The following is an 18,240-nucleotide window of genomic DNA, read 5'->3' as shown; positions in this document are numbered from 1 at the left end:
GGATAGAGGGCATAACATCTTCTTCTCGACCAATTGATTTTGGGGTTCCTCAGGGCTCAATTCTTGGTCCCACGTTGTTTTCGATATATACTTCAAAAATCTTTCATAATATGAAACACAATCAAGTTCACAGTTATGCCGATGATACCCAGCTTTATGTTTCTTTTGGTCCATCCCAATGGCGCAATGCTATTAATAATTTAAATTCTGACTTGGAATATATAACGAATGTTTCCAATTTACATTGTCTGAAAATTAATCTTAATAAATCTGCCGTTTTGCTCTTTGGTAACAAAAGCTTTTGCGACCAGTTAAAGGGTTTGGTTAAAGTTTACATTCAGGGATCTGAGGTGCCGATTGTGAGTGAGGCAAGGAGTCTTGGTTTGATTGTAGATAACAGTTTTAGATACCATAGTCAAGTTAATAACTACATCAAGAAAGCGTATCACTCGTTAAGGCTACTATATCCCCATAGAAGCTATTTGCCTATCTTGTTGAAAAAAACTTTATGTGACTCCTTGGTTCTTTCTCAGTTTAACTATATGATTCCCTTATATCATCCGGCTGTGTGCTAATATGACTCGGGGAGGATTCAGAGAGTTCAGAATAGCTATCTTCGTTTTATTTATGGAATCCGGAAGTTCGATCACATTTCCCACTGGCTTATTGAATCAGGCTGGTTGTCGATGCGCTCAAGAAGAGAACTTCATACTCTAACTTATTATCATAAATTGATTACTACTAAAATCCCTATATATTTGTACAATAAGATGTTTTTCAGGTGCGATATTCACAATCGTGAAACTAGATTTAGGTGCTGCATAGACCCGCCTCGACACAGAACGTCACTTTTCCAAAGATCTTTTTCTTTTCATATATATAAGTCATACGTGAGCATTGGTGACGAGTTGAGGAATCTCGGTGTTAATTGTTTTAAAAAACATTTGAGGGCACGGTTACTTGGAGAGCAGGTGACTACTATTTCTGGCAGAGACCGGTGAGTCACAGTTTTGCTGCGAATATTTCTTTACTTTATTTAAGATATTGTTTTCTTTCTTTTTTTTTTATTTTTTGTAGAGTTAAGTATTTCTGTTTCTCTTGTTATTGTTTTTTTTTATTATTTTATTTTATTTTTATTTGGTGTAATACTTTACTGTAGTACATTATGTTATTAATTATCTCATTATCTTTTTATTATAATTTGTTTTTACTTTTATTTTTGTAATCAATTATTTATAATTATTTTTCATTTTTCCTGATGAATGTGCAGTAAAGGCTATTATTATTATTATTATATTTTCAGCTGTATGATTATCTTGTATTTCCGAAGTAGAAATAGCTATTGATTGCAATTTTGTTTCTTCTATAAAATATCTGATGTCAAAGCAATATGTTCATCGTCCTGCAATTTTTCCGTACACTCAATGTTATACTTTTCTTCCAACATCTGAGTCAATTTTTTCCTCGAAGGCAGTTCATAATCGGTATTTAATATTTTGGTGTATTTGCACAAACCTTTATTTTTGACAATCCTGAACTATCATTTGAATCAACGCATCATCTCCAAATTTTTGCAAAATTTTTTGCAGAAAATGGTACGGTTAAACGAGTTTGCTTGTATCGTTTTATTGAATCGTCGAAGGCGGTTCGATTAAAATGTTATTTTCAGTTTGATTTAACGACGATGTGGAACCGCAGGCACTGTACCACTGGTGGTCCGTAACTCGAGTTAGTAACAGTCTAACTCGAATTGAGTTGAAATAACTTCAACTCGAGTTAACCCAGTTTGATAAATTGAGTTGACCCATCTCTAATGTGTCTCATTGAGACCAAAAGAGTTAAAAAATAGTAGCACATAAAACTGCCTGCTGAAAGTTGTTTGTTGATTGCGTCTGCATCCACCTGGTGACGTAGGAAGAAAGACGATAAAATAGGCACCAATTCTTGTTACGAGTGTGCAATTGGTGGAAATACAAAGTTGGATGTGACCAATATCAGAATACAGAATCATCAGCTTGAAACCAAAAAGGTAAGTTTAAAAAGAAAATAAAGTGAGTATATCGTAATTCCTTGTCGGTTGCAAGTAATAGCATACATAAGTATTGTACAAGTGGGATTCAATCATGAATGAATAACACCTGCTGCCAATCGTAATTGTCTAAATAAGGAATTTGTAACGCACGGCTAGGATTTTCCAACAAAAAAAAAACTTGAATGAAAAAATATGCCTACACTACCCGAACACACTGAAACCTGCTGCCGCTTTAGAAATCAAGTTACCTGCGTCGCCCACAGCGTAAAACAATCGCGGATCGCAAATCGACGCGTGCGCACAAACGACGCGATTCCCACGCGTTGACATTTTGAACGTCGCGGCCAACTGGATCTGAGAATAGCCCGTGGATCGTGAATCCGAGTGTGCTACGTGAGAACTTTACTCAGTAGCATCGGTGCTGTGTAAGTTTTTACATCGAAAACGAAAAAGTGTTAAGTTATTATTATTTTTTTTGGAAAATTCGAAATTAAAAATTAATCAAAAGGTAAGAAATTTTTTTAAGGAAAACCAAAATGAATTAGAAGAAATTATTTTTTGTATCAAAATTAATCGAAAATCTATGAATTTATTGTTATTTTTTAAATCAAAAATAAACGATTAACTGTGATAATAAATCATAATAAATCATTTGCTTTAATATTCAAATCTAAAAACACACATGCGATTTTTATTCGTCTTTAATTGGAGATCCGAGGACGGAATCGTATCGGGATTTCGTAATCCCGTTAATTTGCAATTGAAATTTTTCGTTACCGCTCCATTTAAGGCGCAACATCTTTACGACGAGACGCAATACGATTCGGATCGTTCATCTGGTGTTTTCAATGTCCGTAGTCGTTGTTCTTTCAGTTCGACGTCGCTGTTGTTGCCTTTCGCGGCGAATAAATGCCGCCAATGTTTCAATTATGCACGCGATCGACTCCAAACTCACTGCCCGTTCTCGTCGTAATCGTTTTATTCGCATTCCAAACTCCCACTGAGAGATGCCTTCCTCCAAAAAAGAACCACCGACAACCTCCTAAAGATACTCTTCAAAAGAAGGATGACTCTCTTCAAAAACTCGTTTTTATCTTTGCGATATAAACAATAAAAACGAATTCATTACAATCTTTTATTGCTAAAATCATGTTTATTTATAACATTCTAAGAATGTATCTACCTACAACTTAAATGGTATTTACTTTAAATCCGGCTAAAATTAAAGATGACACAATACTTTTCAAATTATTGTTTAAACACCAAAAAAAGAAACACTACACCTTTATTTATTTACATCCTTAAGAGGAAATGTATTTATGTAATGTTTTTGTTAAGTTCGTTATACTTTTAAAGCAAAAAATAATTTAAATTTAAACTTATTTTTTAATTTAATTCATAAAAATAAAACATATTTCCGAGATACGATAAGATGTATCAACAATTTAATAATAAAACCGGCTTAAAATGCACTTGATTAATCCAGATTACAAAATGAAACGTTATCGTACAACGTAATCGTTGTTGTGGAGCCACTTGGGTGTTTTAAAACGTTTCCTTCTTAAGAATTAAGAGCATGAGTGAGAATGTACTCTTGTAAATGTTGCTTTAACGTTTTTAATGGATGTTGAAAACCGTTTAAATTCTGTGTACGAGATGGTCTTGAATTATAAATAAGAAATACAGTTAGAATCTTGGGTTATTATAGGAAGAAAAGTTGTTATAAAGATTTTCAAGAAGATTTTGAATAATTCACATTTAATTATGTTAAAAAAAGCATCTTTAGATTATTTATTTTATGTATGATAACGATTTAGAATTATAAACGGTATTCTTATGATTAAATTAAGCCGATTTAAGTTATTCTCGAGGATGATTGGAATAAATTTGCAATGATAATTTTCTTAGATTGGCAGCATATATTTCTTGATGGCAGCATATCAGTGATGTTTGTTATTGACGTTTGACATAACACTTGATTACTGCGAGGATGACATAAACATAAATAAAATACAAATTTTTTTAAAAGATAATATATAAAATAAAATATTCATGAAAGTAAATGAGCAAAATTGTTATCATAAATGAATTAATAAATTTGGTATTTCAAAAGATAAAGAAATTACAGCCTAACTTAATGAACAATTGTGATTAAGTTGAACATTCACAATATTGTATCTCATTGGATAACAAAACATAAATTTACACTACGTTATTCTTCCTCGGCATAAAAGTATTCGTAGTCATTCGTTGAGGAGTCTTCAGCCCTTAATGATTCCTTGGAAACCCGAGTTAAAATCATAATTATTTGAGGGAACCTTAGTTAAGACTATATTGGGCAACATCATCTGTACTTCCGGCTTTTTTATTGAATCAACTAAGGTACTATATTTTTTGTAATTCGCTACGGTAATGGAAGCTATAACAGTACTCAAACGGGTGCTGTAATGAGACTCTTTACAGCATCCGATGCTGTAATGAGATTTTAGTAACATTTTATGGAACCAGTTCAAGTTGGTGACATTGGGTCATTAATTTTTCTAGTTGTCAATGTGACAATTTTTGTCTATGGATGTTTAAACACGTTCTTAGCATCGAATACAAGGTCCACAATGATGAAGACATTGAACACTGAGCAATTTCTCTTATTTTGGGAGGTGTACATGAAACATTTTTTTCAGGTGAATACATTTTGTGTTTTGACAGTTTCTAATTGTCAATTCAAATTTCTATTTTCAAGTGTTACGGTGTTACCAACTGCTGCATACCTATTTCCCTACATTGTCAAAATTTATTTTATTTTTGTTAAAAAAAAGGGATAAAAACGCGAATTACAAAAAATAGCATAAAAAACACGTTTCATAAGACTTAAAGCACTCATTCATTAAAAAACTCGTGGCTTCGCCGCTCGTTTTTCAATTTGAATTCGTGCTCTTCAAACGTGTCTTACGAAACTTGTTTTTTAATATACTATTACTTTGAGTTCCGCTTAACGTTGTAATATATTTAAAACGACACATAGTTATTAACATAATTGTTATTCCACATGAACGCATCATTGTCATCTACTATGTCTCTATTTTATGGTCTTCCTAAGTTACAAAGTGGATTTTAAATAAGCGGCCAAACAGTCTCGGCATACAACTATCAGCAGACAGCTGGTAGAAACCTATCGTGTACGTAATCTTTTAAACCATTTTATTCTTTGGATTAACACTAATGATTAGAAAGGTCATGCCACCCTAATGCATAAGAGGCATCACTTCTAGTAACTCCAAATTTGACATATTTAGTCGTAGTCTACTTCATATTGCAATCTTTGCAGGTGTTATGTAGCATATTTCTTCATTCAGCTTTGTAAATGTTATAATCTTCAACGCCAAAGTCCATATTGTGATTGATATGGACTTTGGCGTGAAACTGAGCACATAGAATATATTAATTCCTAAATAAATATCGAAGCATGTGAGCAGGATTAATCATCAAAACTGGAGTAGCAAAGAAACTTACTATAAGAAACTATTTGAACTTAACTTAGAAGTAAACAAAGAAAAGAGACCGTAGTGTGCTTTATATCTTGTTGTAGCTTTTGAGTGTACTTTCCCAAATAAATAAACACATTTCAAAAGCAATTACTCCAAAAAATATGGTGGTTGAAAAATATTGAATTCACAGTTGCAAGATGTGTAACAACAAAAAATGGTGTTCACGAAATAATTCCTAGTGTCAAACTACACAGTGCTAGATCTTTTAATATCACATATTGAGTGACGAAGTACTTATTGAACCATATGCTGCTGATCTGGTTAATATGGATGGAAAAATGTCAAGGATCAATTAATAGACAACATAAAGGTCTGTTGAAGCATCTTCTAGACGATATTACACCTGCGTTTCTCTGACTCATGCCCAAACAGTGTTTAAACAGCCTAAAGATATCAGATATTGTAAAAAACCATTTATCGAGGAAGACATCAAAATTAATTTATTTAGACTTTGAGGCACGTAATACGTGCCTGCTCAAATAATGTACACCTATGCATCATCAACGTAAGGTATCGTAAGGAACCAATTTAATATATGGAGCTGAAGTCATCCAAATAGTGTTATATAGAATCTAAATGAGGTTATCCCGGTTTTTGACCTCTTGATATTTAACCTGCGCTAAATCAGAGATTACCAATATCCTGTCATATGGGGTCGATAGAAAAAAAAAGTCGAACACCATCAAATTAAAAACAAATCTGATTCTGCGTGGGACTAAGTCAAAATGAAGCGGGCAAAGATAAATTTATAGACTTGTTTACGATGGTTTATAATTGAAAAGGATTTGGATTTGAAAAGTGCATTAGTGTACTGATAGACTTCGATCCAAGTCTGGTGTCTATGTAAAATTACAGACGTGTATTGGCAGCAAAACACGCCATGCTATGCAAACCAATTTTTTTACAAGAGGAAGGTTATAAAATTACAAAGTTTACTTTTGCTGAAACTAGCTTATTTGTGCGACATAATTAAGAAATATTTGGCAAATTTATGTGTGTAAGACAATGTAGTCACTTTGAAATTTTTGAGAATATTGCAGTTGTATAGAAAAGTTAATGAACACATTATATCCCTGTTATATTCTATCCATAATAGTAGAGGCCTAATTACAATAAAAGATTACTTAGAAAGGAGTTGTTTCACAAGACTTGCTCTTCGTTTTCAAGGAACACCTCTCAAAGCAATTTTAGAAATTTGCACTGTTCATGTCTACAAGGTACTACACCAGAATTCACTTTGCAGAAAAAAGTAGAGTATAATTGAACTCTTGTGTTCGCACAACTGTAAATATCCTTATCATTTCCTTTCCGATCACCTATTTCTGCGAAGTGCGATTTTCATCTGTAACATAAAGCAAATATCGCCCAAAAAATCGATACGGAGTGAGAAATAAGATGACAATATCAATCACATTACAGTAACAGTGCGCGACGTCAACAAGCTTGTCGACTTTATCAATGACAAATTTTACTCAATTTACTTAATTAATAATTTGCGAACACTAAAATGCGTCAAAAATAGCGGAGACCTTGGCACATTTTCATTAAAGTCTTTCCAAACAAAGATTTTACTGCGCGGTCGTTTACACAGTTCATCAATATGCTGCTCCTAATTTAAAGTTAGGACAAAATGTGTACCCAGAAAGTCAACACTTAATTAATAATTGTCAGGAACAAGATTACACGGCGTACATTGGCACTTTTACTTTATTTAAATTCGTAAATTACATGAAAAATCATGTAAATTACATACCTTTAAAACAAAACGTGTAACCTGACTAAATTGGTAAAAACACTCCAAATAAACGTGACCAAAATCATCACTTCGGTTTTATCAAAAGATTACACTATAATGAAATTTGACTTATTTAGGTGTTACATTAATCAATTAAAAGTTCTTAATCTAACAACTTTAAAGGAGAAAGTTTTTTATTATACTCACTGATTTCCAAGTGTGATATTATATTTTATATTTTTGAGTGCTAGTTTTTGACTCATCAACAGTGATTCTGCATACAAGATAGGTTGTATGCCAACTTGGAGGGTCTACTAGAACTTTCAATGGATTTATTGCGAAATTCCTTCATCTAAGAGGATGATCAAATAACGAAATACCACAATCTCTTGAAAGAGCTGCTCTTAATAGGGGAGTGGAAGTAACTATAGCGGGTTGGATCCACAATATGGTTGACAGTAGAATAGTTTCTACTTCACTCCACGGTGACACGATACACTTCAGGCCGGGAGGTGGCTGTCTCTTCTGGTCGATGATCTCATTGCGATAGTCGAAATCGTTGATGTAGAAATATAAGCGTATGCTGATAACATTGTCGTTATGGTCAAAGGAACCTGTTTGTCGAAGATGTCCAAAGTCCTCCAGGTGACCCTACCATTTACGGTTGGTGTAAGGGAGAGAATCTCTCGATAAACCCGCAAAAGACAATCGTTGTGCCCTTCACCAGGAGATGAAAGTTGGATGGACTGATCCGCCCAACAATCCAAGGTGAAGAATCAAAAACGCCGGAAAGGTTCGGGGCAGGAATATATTGTCAGACACCTCGAATTAGGCTAACAGCCTGGGTATGTACTATACTCTATTCCAGGTGGAAGTATTTGCTATTGACATGGGTGCTACAATTTTAAAAACTATTTTTCTCAGACAATCAAGCCACTGGGCAATGAAGTGGCAGATGAGCTAGCACCAGAGGGCAGCGCTAAAGCGTTTGTGGGGCCAAAGCCAGCAGTTGACGTGTCATTTGCGTTGGCCAACCATAGGATTGGACTGTGGGCTAAAGAGAGACTTCTCCTACAGTCAAACCTGGAAATATCTTAGGACTTGCTCGTACCAGCATTAAAGTTCTAATGGGTGTCTTTACTGGGCACTGCCAATTAAAGACACACCTCAACTTGTTGGGTCTAACCGACGATGTTAAATGCCGACTATGTGCGGAGAACTAGGAGACGGTTGTGCATGGTTTATGCTACTACCCTAAAATCGTATCAGATTCTCAATTTTTTGTCGCAGTTTATCTCCTCAAAGGATATGAATGACTTTTCACCGAGCAAGTTATTAATGTTCGTTAAGAGCATTGGACTGCATGGTGAAATTTGATAACGTTATCTATCGAGATACAATAGATCCTAAGGGTCGATATGTAATTTATGAAGAAGAAGAAGAGCTTTACATTTTCACAGCAACAAGTCAGAAACTACTCGCGATTTTCACCAAATACTAGTACACATGTATAATCTTTATATTTTGTTATTACACATTTTAGATTTACGTGTACTAATTTAATATGCAGTCCTAAGAAATTGGAAACTAGCCAAACAATACGAGAAAGCACAAGAGATTAAATAAACAACCGAACTGAAAATTACATTTTATTTTTGTAATTTTTGTATTATTTTACACTCTCCATCAACAACTACCAAAACACCAAAGATTTTTAGTTTTTTTGAAGATAAAAAATAAACATTAGTTTGGTTTTTGGAAAATTAATTATAAAGATCGATTAGAACAGTTAAAATATTAATTTAAACTACGTTATTGAAAACGAATTACCCTTTCAATCGCGTTATGTTCAAATTGCAAATCATGGTCATTGAAAGTTAAAATTGTGAATACTAAATATCGTTCTATCGTTTTTTTACTAACAGTAATTTTAAACCGTTAATATAAATGAATACATTTACATGGTGCACAAGAGTACATAATTTGAACGAAAATGGTACACTTATTAAGATTAATTTAAATAATGGTGAAATTGGTATCCATTTCTTAATAACCGGAAGTGGGAGAAATATAAGTAGATAATTTTAATCTCTACGACGTATCAAATATCAAATATCAAGTGTATAGTAGTAGTAAATTCCTTCAAAATTACAACCCCTTTATTTATAGTCATCTTTTATTAAAGCAAATAATTTTCTGAGTGAACTTACCTTCTCAAAATAATTAATCTCGTAAGATTTGTAATCGATATACAACCGATATATTTAGATGTTCTCAACGAATATATTTTTCAAGCTTTTTGAGTAAATCAGGCCACAGACAGAAAGCTCTCTTTTGCTATAAGCAAGGTCAGAAGAGCTGTATACGCACCGATTCGCTAAATTTAGATTTATGTATACACGGGTTAAATATAATAAGCGCCGTCTCAGCCGGCGAGAGTTTTCAGGATTTCAATATGTACACAACAATTTTCAATTTAACTTAAAAAAATCTTATTGTATCATATCTATTTTTATTTTTATTGCATAAACCTACATTAAAATTCCTCGACAAATTAATTTTAATGGTATTTTCTTTTCCATTCTAATCGTTGCGAATTAGCATTAAGGTTTTATTGAGGAATTTAGCGAAACGAATCACGAAAGTCCATCGGTCATCTCGTGTTACGGTTTTAATTGAAACCATTTTATTTAGAAAAGGCGGAACATGTGTTTATGTGCAGGCGTTTTCTTTGCAAATACACTTAATGAACGACTTACGTAACATATTATTTCGTTTTGATTCTGTCTCAAGGTAAACTACATAGATTCTTTTCAAAATACTTTTTTCCAAAAATTGTTATTTTTGTTAATAATTCGAGTAGAAAAGAATTAAAAGGAAACAGGAAACAGGTGGTGATCTACATTTTTGTCCAATTTCAACTGAAAATAAAACCAATTTAGGTCAGGGATAAAAATAACCCTCCCACAACCTTAAAGAGAATCGTCACCGACTTCGTTTACATTTCTTCTTTGAAACTGACCTAATAATAATCCAAAAATAAAACAGATAAAAATGCAAACAATTTCCATGAAAACCCCAACAATCTATTCTATGTATCAATATTTAAAGATAAAGTTCAAATATTGTGGTACAAACCAACTTTATCTTTAAACCTGTGGTTTTTTTAATGACTCATCTCGTCTTTTGGCAGCAAACATCAAAAAGGTGTTTCATAAAACCACAAGTCTTTTAATTTTAACGCTTTTAATTCTTATTTTTCATTTCCAAATAAGTTCTGATCACATAATAACTTTCCATCGAAGTCCTTGTGACGTCACCCAATTGCAAGGTTCTTGAGGTTTTCGCCATCTGTTTGCCTAAATGTTGTAGGCTAAGGTGATTCTTATTGGAATTACTCGGACCTTGACTCGAATACGAGATCGAATCCACGTGATAAATTTAAAGTTTAAAACGGACGTGATGTTTTTACTATAAAAAAACTTGGTCATTTCTTCAAAATTAACAAAAACCATTTTTCTTAAAAAGAACAGAATCACTCAGTTTGGCCTCATTGTAAAATCTAAAAATAATACATCCTGGCATAAGACGACGCCGACGAGAGGTAATTACGTTGTTACGAATAAAACGTTTTGTATTTTGCAGGTTGAGCCAAGATGTCGAGAGTTGAACGAAAAGAGTATCAAGAAACGAAAATAATGAGGACGAGATCTCCAGCTGGAATGAGAGGTTCAAAACAAAATTTAGGCGAATTTGATAACAACCTTGATTATCTTTTGGAAGATTTACAAAATTCGGTTTCTCGTCCGGATAGCGCTTTGGGTAGTAACACTTACCGAGAAATTAGAACGGAACGAAACACTGATTCATCGGCTAGATCAAATTCTTTAAGCCGAATTACCAATACAAAAGCTGCCAATCCTGTTACTGAATATTCAACAGATGATTCTTACAGTTACACAGTAAGAAAAGTATTTTGTATTAAAAGGATTAGTTTTTATTGATGATTTCAGTCTCCAGATGGCACAAAAAGTGTTAAAACCGTAAAGAAAGAAATGTACTCTTACAAAACGAGCGATGGAACTGATGGTACTCGAATGCAAAACAATATAAACCAATTAGATTCTCTTTTAGATGATTTACAACAAGTGAAACCAAGTTCAGGTGAGTAATCAATCAACAAAGATCAACTTTTTGGATGAAAACGAAAAAGTTAGTCACCTTTTCTAAATTTATATTTTACAACCGTTACAGAATCGTACCGTGTTGGCACCAGTCCAGGTTACCAGTGAGTATCTTTTAAAACCACAACAAATCAAAAATATTATTTTTTTTGCAATTAGATTTCCTTTCTGTATTGGATTAATAAAGCATTTTATTGATAAGAATGTAGATAAGAGAATATTACGCAGAAAAAAATAATATTAAGCTTTTTACTAATAAAGCTACTATTAAGTATAGTCGATTAGACTTTGCACCCGTAATTACAATTTATATTGAAATGAAATAGAATTGACCCGGTTTTGATTTTAATTAATCATCTTCAGGAGTATATATTTATAGGGAATCAAGTTTTTCATATTATGTGATATTCACTTTGTAATATAATTCGCCATCAAATAAATGTACATCCCATTTATCCTGATATCATTAGCTCTATCAAATCTTGAAATCACTTACCTTACTGATTAGTGACTCTACTCTGAGTACTGACACTAGTAGCTATGCAAGATATACACTTAATCGAAGCATTTTGAAACTCCCTAACTCTCTCTTGCTGCTACTGATATAATTATAATTTTGATTTTACTCTGGACTAGTGGATTTCTAGAAAACAAACCCTTAAGAAGTTGTATTACACATGGGTACATTTCTATATATGAGACAGAGAGAGTGTGTAACTTCTCAACAATTTTCTGACCTGAGATCTTTTTGAGTGTTCTTGTATCAATACATATGACATGTTTCCAAGACTCACAAAACACTTTACTGCCTCATCTGAAGTGTAACGCATCATTGGTCTAGTTATAAGTTGATTAAAGATTGAACTAGCTTACGGGTTGGTTACCCGTCTATTGACTAAGGCAGGAGTGCTTGTTTTCAGAGCAAATAGAAATTGCCATTATCAACATAAATATGTAGTTAGTTGATATCACGTCTTCAAGTGTTAGATAGTAGTTTAACATATAACCAACCCATATGTGATCTTTTCCTACCTTAAAACGCTTAAAACTAAACCAGTCATACCTTTCCCAAGTGATATATGCAGATGGTGTTGTTGTTCATATGAGAAGACACTGTGAATTTTAACGGTTTAGACACAACATGGTCATGAACGCCACCTGCTGAGTGTGTAATTTTAGAGATAATTGATTAGGTCTCTCTGCCAAATGTGGCATACATACACGCAAGGCCACTGCTAACAGGCAATCTATTGCAACCCATCTTCAAAAATGCACTTCGGATTATTATTAGAAATTGTAATCTTTCGAGAAGCTTATCGGTGTAACTTTCGTCATCCATCTTTAGTAAGTCGTTGCGCCGATCTATGTCTGCCTTACCAGGCTGAATACTGTCAAAGTATTTCCATCTATTCCTTAATAATTTCTTATAAAGAAGCCTGTCCATAATGAATAGAAGCTGAGCTAAGAAGCTGTGCTACCAATTGGTGGTGCACTGAGCACTTTAAAAGAGAGAATTAGAGCAACCTTTTCGAGGTTGTGTTTGAGATTGTTTTGTCTCGATCATTGAGGTCTTATATATCATCTAGAGTGCGTATGCTGTTACCCCCACCACGCCTAAAATGAAGCCAGAAAGGTCGCCATGTTAGATGTACCAACTCAGCGGGAAATTCGAAATTCTTATATATACTTACGCAAGAATTTACATTATTATAAACTGGAAAGACAGAAAATAATAACCAAAACAAAACATTAATTTTTTATTGATAAATAATTATTAATTATATGATATTTTAAAAGAACTTAATAATTTTTAGCCATAACCCTTATACTTAACATAAATTAAGAAGAAAATATTTAAAGCAATTCCGATTGATCACGTTAACCTTTGCTTATAAATAATTGTTAGTTTATTTTAAAAAAACTGAACAGTCCTTAATAATAAACTTTACTTGAACTTCAATTGAAGACCTCGGTGCAAGAAGAGAGTAGCTCCATTTATCAAGACAAGGAGTTGTCCCCTTCTTATACCGAAGTCTTCAATTGTTAATTCCAAGTCAAGTAACCAGAAACATTTTATGGACGGTTGTAAATAATCGTCCAACCTATCAAATTATAAAAAACATATGTGAAACGAAAAGAATTCGAAAACTTTCAGCAAAAATCAAATTTTAATAAAAATAACAATATGTTTATGAGAATTGTGAGGTTATAATTGTAGGTACAATAGAGACTTGAAACTATAGCTAAGTTCAGGTCGGTACATCCATCATGTCTGACTTTCTGATTACCCCCACCACCATCACATACGCTCTCTAGATTATATATAAGACCTCAATGGTCTCGATCTTTTTGTTGGAGGCACTCATCGATGCCAAAGTACTATCGATCAATTTGATTGCCTCAGGGCAGTAGCAAAAACTCGAACTAAATCCATTAAATAAGTCAACACTAACGCAGAAAATGAAATTTAAAAATAACTACCCCTTTTGTCATCCTTAACATATTCCCGCAACGAGGTATGCATTAGAACCATAATTTATTCTGAAATTCCCCTTATTTGATCTAGTGTTATTAACCACTCTCACCAAATTATTAGAAGGGGTTTAGACCTCGTGCTAAAGGTAAACTGAAGCTAACGTCATGTTCATTTCTATATGATATGATGTAGGGCTGCAAATAGATAATAAAGTGTTGCAACTCTACTGTGATGCAAGTTGCATTGAGTCATCATTAGCTCATCCCGAACAAAGAATGAATTCGCCATTTCAGCTATGACTAACATTAGTAATTGTTGTTGAAGCTACTCTACAATCTCTACAGAAGAGACCGTCGACAGGAGGAATAATCACCATGCTGTTATCCTATTCAACACCTCTTTATCTGTCTACGGAGACACTACAGAACATACTTTCTTTATCTGAGACATTTTCTTCACATTTCGGAAGCCAAATTAGCATTCTTGAAAAATTGAAAACGTCAATCTCTCTGACCACGCTTAACTTACGCCCTCTATACATGTGGAGAAAAATGTGGTGCCTACGATTGTGGATTTCTGTTAAAGATTCTCCATCAGTTGGTCCCATAATTAGTCGAGGAGAACGCTGGCACAACATATTTGTGTACACGGTCGTAGTCGAATCAGTATAAATCTTGCTTTGTAAAGATTTTTGAAATGTTGCGGAGAATAAGATGCCAGGAAGTTACGCTAGTCAGTCAGTGTTATATTATCCTTTCCTTGGAACGGTGAAACTGCCGTTTCCAATAACAAAACATGAAAAGATCGTGTAACCAACCCAACACACAAAATCTTAATAACATTGAGCATTTTCAGTTCTTCTAATCGAATAGAATTACAGTTCAATATTATTGCTCTCAAAATTACTTATTTGAAACGTATACAGCGCTGGAGAAAAATCTTTCAATCTTTAGACCAATGGATATTACTTGGTTATACGTAAATTTGAACGATTTCAACTCTCCCAAAATGACATTCTTGAGATAATTTTTTAATGTTGTAAGAAGAAAAAGTCACTTTTAATTTATATTAAACCAATACCATATCCAAACCAAGACCCAAATCAATAACCACTTGCTATCGATGTTTTTCTCGGTAAAAGTGTTATCGTCGCTATCGAAAAACGAATTAAGTGTTCCCAGTGCAAATGCTACCATGCCAGTCCCAATACTTATATAATTCACACATCTATAAATAGCCTAAACAAGTAGAAGGATTTACGGAGCATTTATCCCTCCCCAATCAAGAAAGGTTTGCTTACCTAATATGAGATCGCTATTAATGATCCAGATTCATTCAGTGAAGTATTTTGAAATTAATATACCGATTAAGCTGCAAAATCGAACTCAACCGAAATGATGTTAACAATTGTAAGCCATAAAGTGACAAATGATTTAATACAATCATATACAAATATGTGAAGGATTATGGAATTTCTACACATCGAGCTCTTGCAAAGATCTGATATTGAAAAAAAATCAAAACAGAAAAATAAGCTCGATTTATTTCTGTATGTTTTATTTATTGTACGGATTTGTTATCTTTCAGGTTTATTACTTAGTTAAACTGATTTACTACGTATATATTGCTTTAAAACGTTTAAATAATTTAAGAGCATGTAGTAAAATAAGGTAAACAGCTTCAATAAACACATTGGAGAAGAGAGGCAGACAACTGTTGCATTGCACTTTAACAAATACGCTGTTTGCTAATGAATATTCTCTTTGTTCTAATGTAAATGGTTCGTAAATTAATTGATTAAATAAATAGTAATCGTGTTTGCCGACGACGTTAAGAGGATGTTGGACGAAGTCTTCCTAAACAACTCGACCAAATCATTAAGTCGTGGGACTTATCGTTCCATAACGTTGAGAAGCTACAAAGACATTACTATTAATGTATAATTTATATCGTATAAAATAAGTCTTCCATCTTCAATCGATTGTCTTCATTTTGCAAATACCTCAAATCACGGAAATACATGAGCCGGCAAAACATTTTTTCAATCATATCAAACTATGAAGCAAAAGTTGATATCTCACCGTTGTTCGAAACAGGATATTTTACAAGTTTTTGTAATAATAAGCAAGGCAAACCATTGCACGGCTTTAATAACAGATCACTATTCAAAGCAAATTCTTGCGAGGATGATTAGTTAACATTGAAACCGACGGAGTCTATTAATAATAATATAAATAAGCTTAAAAAAGCTAACACAGCTTTGACACAAAAGAGTTAGCAAATTTATTATGTATGCCAACTTTTTTCATATGAACTTTGTGTTCATTTTAATGTTCTACCAAGTATAATTGTAAAAATCTTGTATAATTATTTATTTTAACAGGGAATATAGCAAAAGTAAAGTTATATCAGGAAAAACTGTAGTTGAAAGAGATATAATTTATCCAGAAACACCAAGAAGTAGTAGAAGTCGTACATTAGATAGATCGGATCGTGAAAATTCGGTTACTCGTGACATTCAATACAGCAGCGAAAGTACTAATGACTTAAAACAATTAAGAACAACATCACCATCACCAAGTCGTTCAAGTACTCTATCAAAACAAACTAAAGTAACCAACGTTCATTCTTACCCCATGGAAGTTGTTGAAACAACCACCACTGATATAAATCCGGAAATTTTGGCAAATTTAGACCCAAATCTTTTACCAACGGGAAACACAAAAGTAACCACGACGATTAAAACGTACACTTATGAAATTCCTGGAGCTGTTTATCCAAGTCCAGGTTCTGCAACTGATACAACAACTGAAAAATATGTTTATTCGCCGAATCAAAGCAGTTCAACTCCGAGTAAAAGCTTTGTTTATAATAAATTTGAAAATAACTCGCTTACAAGAAATGTTAACTATCAAACCGATCCAAATTGGCAAAACACTTCGGTTTATAGAGAAACAACAACCACGAACGTCCAAGATCAACCTTATCAAAGACCACCCCCTCCAATTGGCGGTACAGATACATCTTTGGTAAAAGAAACGGTTACAACAAGAAATTATCAGCCAGGAAATATTTATAGAGATAGTTCTGGAAAACATACTTACATGTACGATGAAAATACCACTACAAGAAACGTTGATGGATATCCACCACATAGAGAACCACCAAATAAAGAAACTGTCATTATTAAAGAAACTCATACGACTAATACAAATACAGGACCCCAATATCCAAGTTATCCACCTCAAGACACGGTTATTTATAGAGAAAATACGACATCAAATAATTTTTCAAACCAACGTTATCCGAGAGATAACGAACCAAGATATCCAAAACCACCTCCAGAACCGATGAATATCACTTATAAATATTCTGCAACGAGCACAACAAGTAATAATTATAAAGGATATCCACCATCTAGTGAAACGGAACCTTTGCTACAACCTCGACCTTTTCCGACCGACGAAGACGATGGATCCCCACCGAAAAAACTCGATGAATTAATGGCAACCATTGGAAGAGAGGTAAATAATTATAAACCAAAAATAATTCACGTTAAAAAAAATTGTTTAATTTAGCCACCAAATAGTCCATTAAACGCTGGTTTTAACGCCCACGAAATCGAATTGGCCCACCAGAAAAAAGCAGATAATTTAAGACAACAACAAATTGAGCACGACGAAAAGAAAAAGGAAGAAATACAGAGGACGAAAAATGTTACAGGGCCACCGGTTTATTATCCTCCTGGTTATGAGATGTTTGCTAAGAAAGAAGAATCTGGAGGCGGTTGGAGAGCAGAAGTAATTAGTTAATTCTTATATTTTTTATATCATTATTTGTTTATTCAATTTTTAGGGTGCAATGGCTAAAGAATCTGGCAAATATGAATATAAAGAGGAAAGTAAAACAAAAACAAAGGCCGCTTTAGTCCCCGTTTGTCTTCCATTATGCTGTGGACTTCCTTGTACGATTTTATAAAGATATGATGCTTTAAATATTAAAAACTAAGAATCTTAAAGTAAAAAGTATGCCTTTTGTGGAAACAATAATCTCAAATAACAATTTCTTTGTTAACTTATGAATACACTTATGTACATTATACTTGAATTAAAAAAATAATTGTAAATAAATATATTTTAATGTTATAAGTACATATTATGTTATCTTGGTAAAGAAGCTTTAATTTTTTTTTCTTTTATATTAATTGAAATATATTCTATTTATAACAGCGGCAAATTAATTTATATGGAGTGAATAAAAAAACTTGT

At 33.2% G+C, this 18,240-nt stretch overlaps 1 protein-coding gene across 1 annotated transcript; it reads left to right on the top strand.

Moving 5' to 3' along the window:
- The first annotated feature begins 2,382 nt into the window (after window positions 1-2,382).
- On the top strand, window positions 2,383-18,123 carry LOC111428647 (rhoGEF domain-containing protein gxcI). The gene is made up of 7 exons (XM_023064290.2): window positions 2,383-2,540; window positions 10,958-11,274; window positions 11,326-11,476; window positions 11,567-11,600; window positions 16,356-17,496; window positions 17,551-17,772; window positions 17,828-18,123. Exons 2-7 carry the CDS (start codon window positions 10,969-10,971, stop codon window positions 17,948-17,950), a joined length of 1,977 nt encoding a protein of 658 aa, XP_022920058.2. The 5' UTR covers window positions 2,383-2,540; window positions 10,958-10,968; the 3' UTR covers window positions 17,951-18,123.
- The last annotated feature ends 117 nt before the right edge of the window (window positions 18,124-18,240 follow it).

The sequence above is a fragment of the Onthophagus taurus genome, chromosome 1, assembly GCF_036711975.1.
Source record: "Onthophagus taurus isolate NC chromosome 1, IU_Otau_3.0, whole genome shotgun sequence".
Classification (NCBI taxonomy): Eukaryota; Metazoa; Arthropoda; class Insecta; order Coleoptera; family Scarabaeidae; genus Onthophagus; species Onthophagus taurus.
The sequence above is the reverse complement of the archived record's forward strand: the minus strand, read 5'-3'. Positions and strand labels throughout refer to the sequence as shown.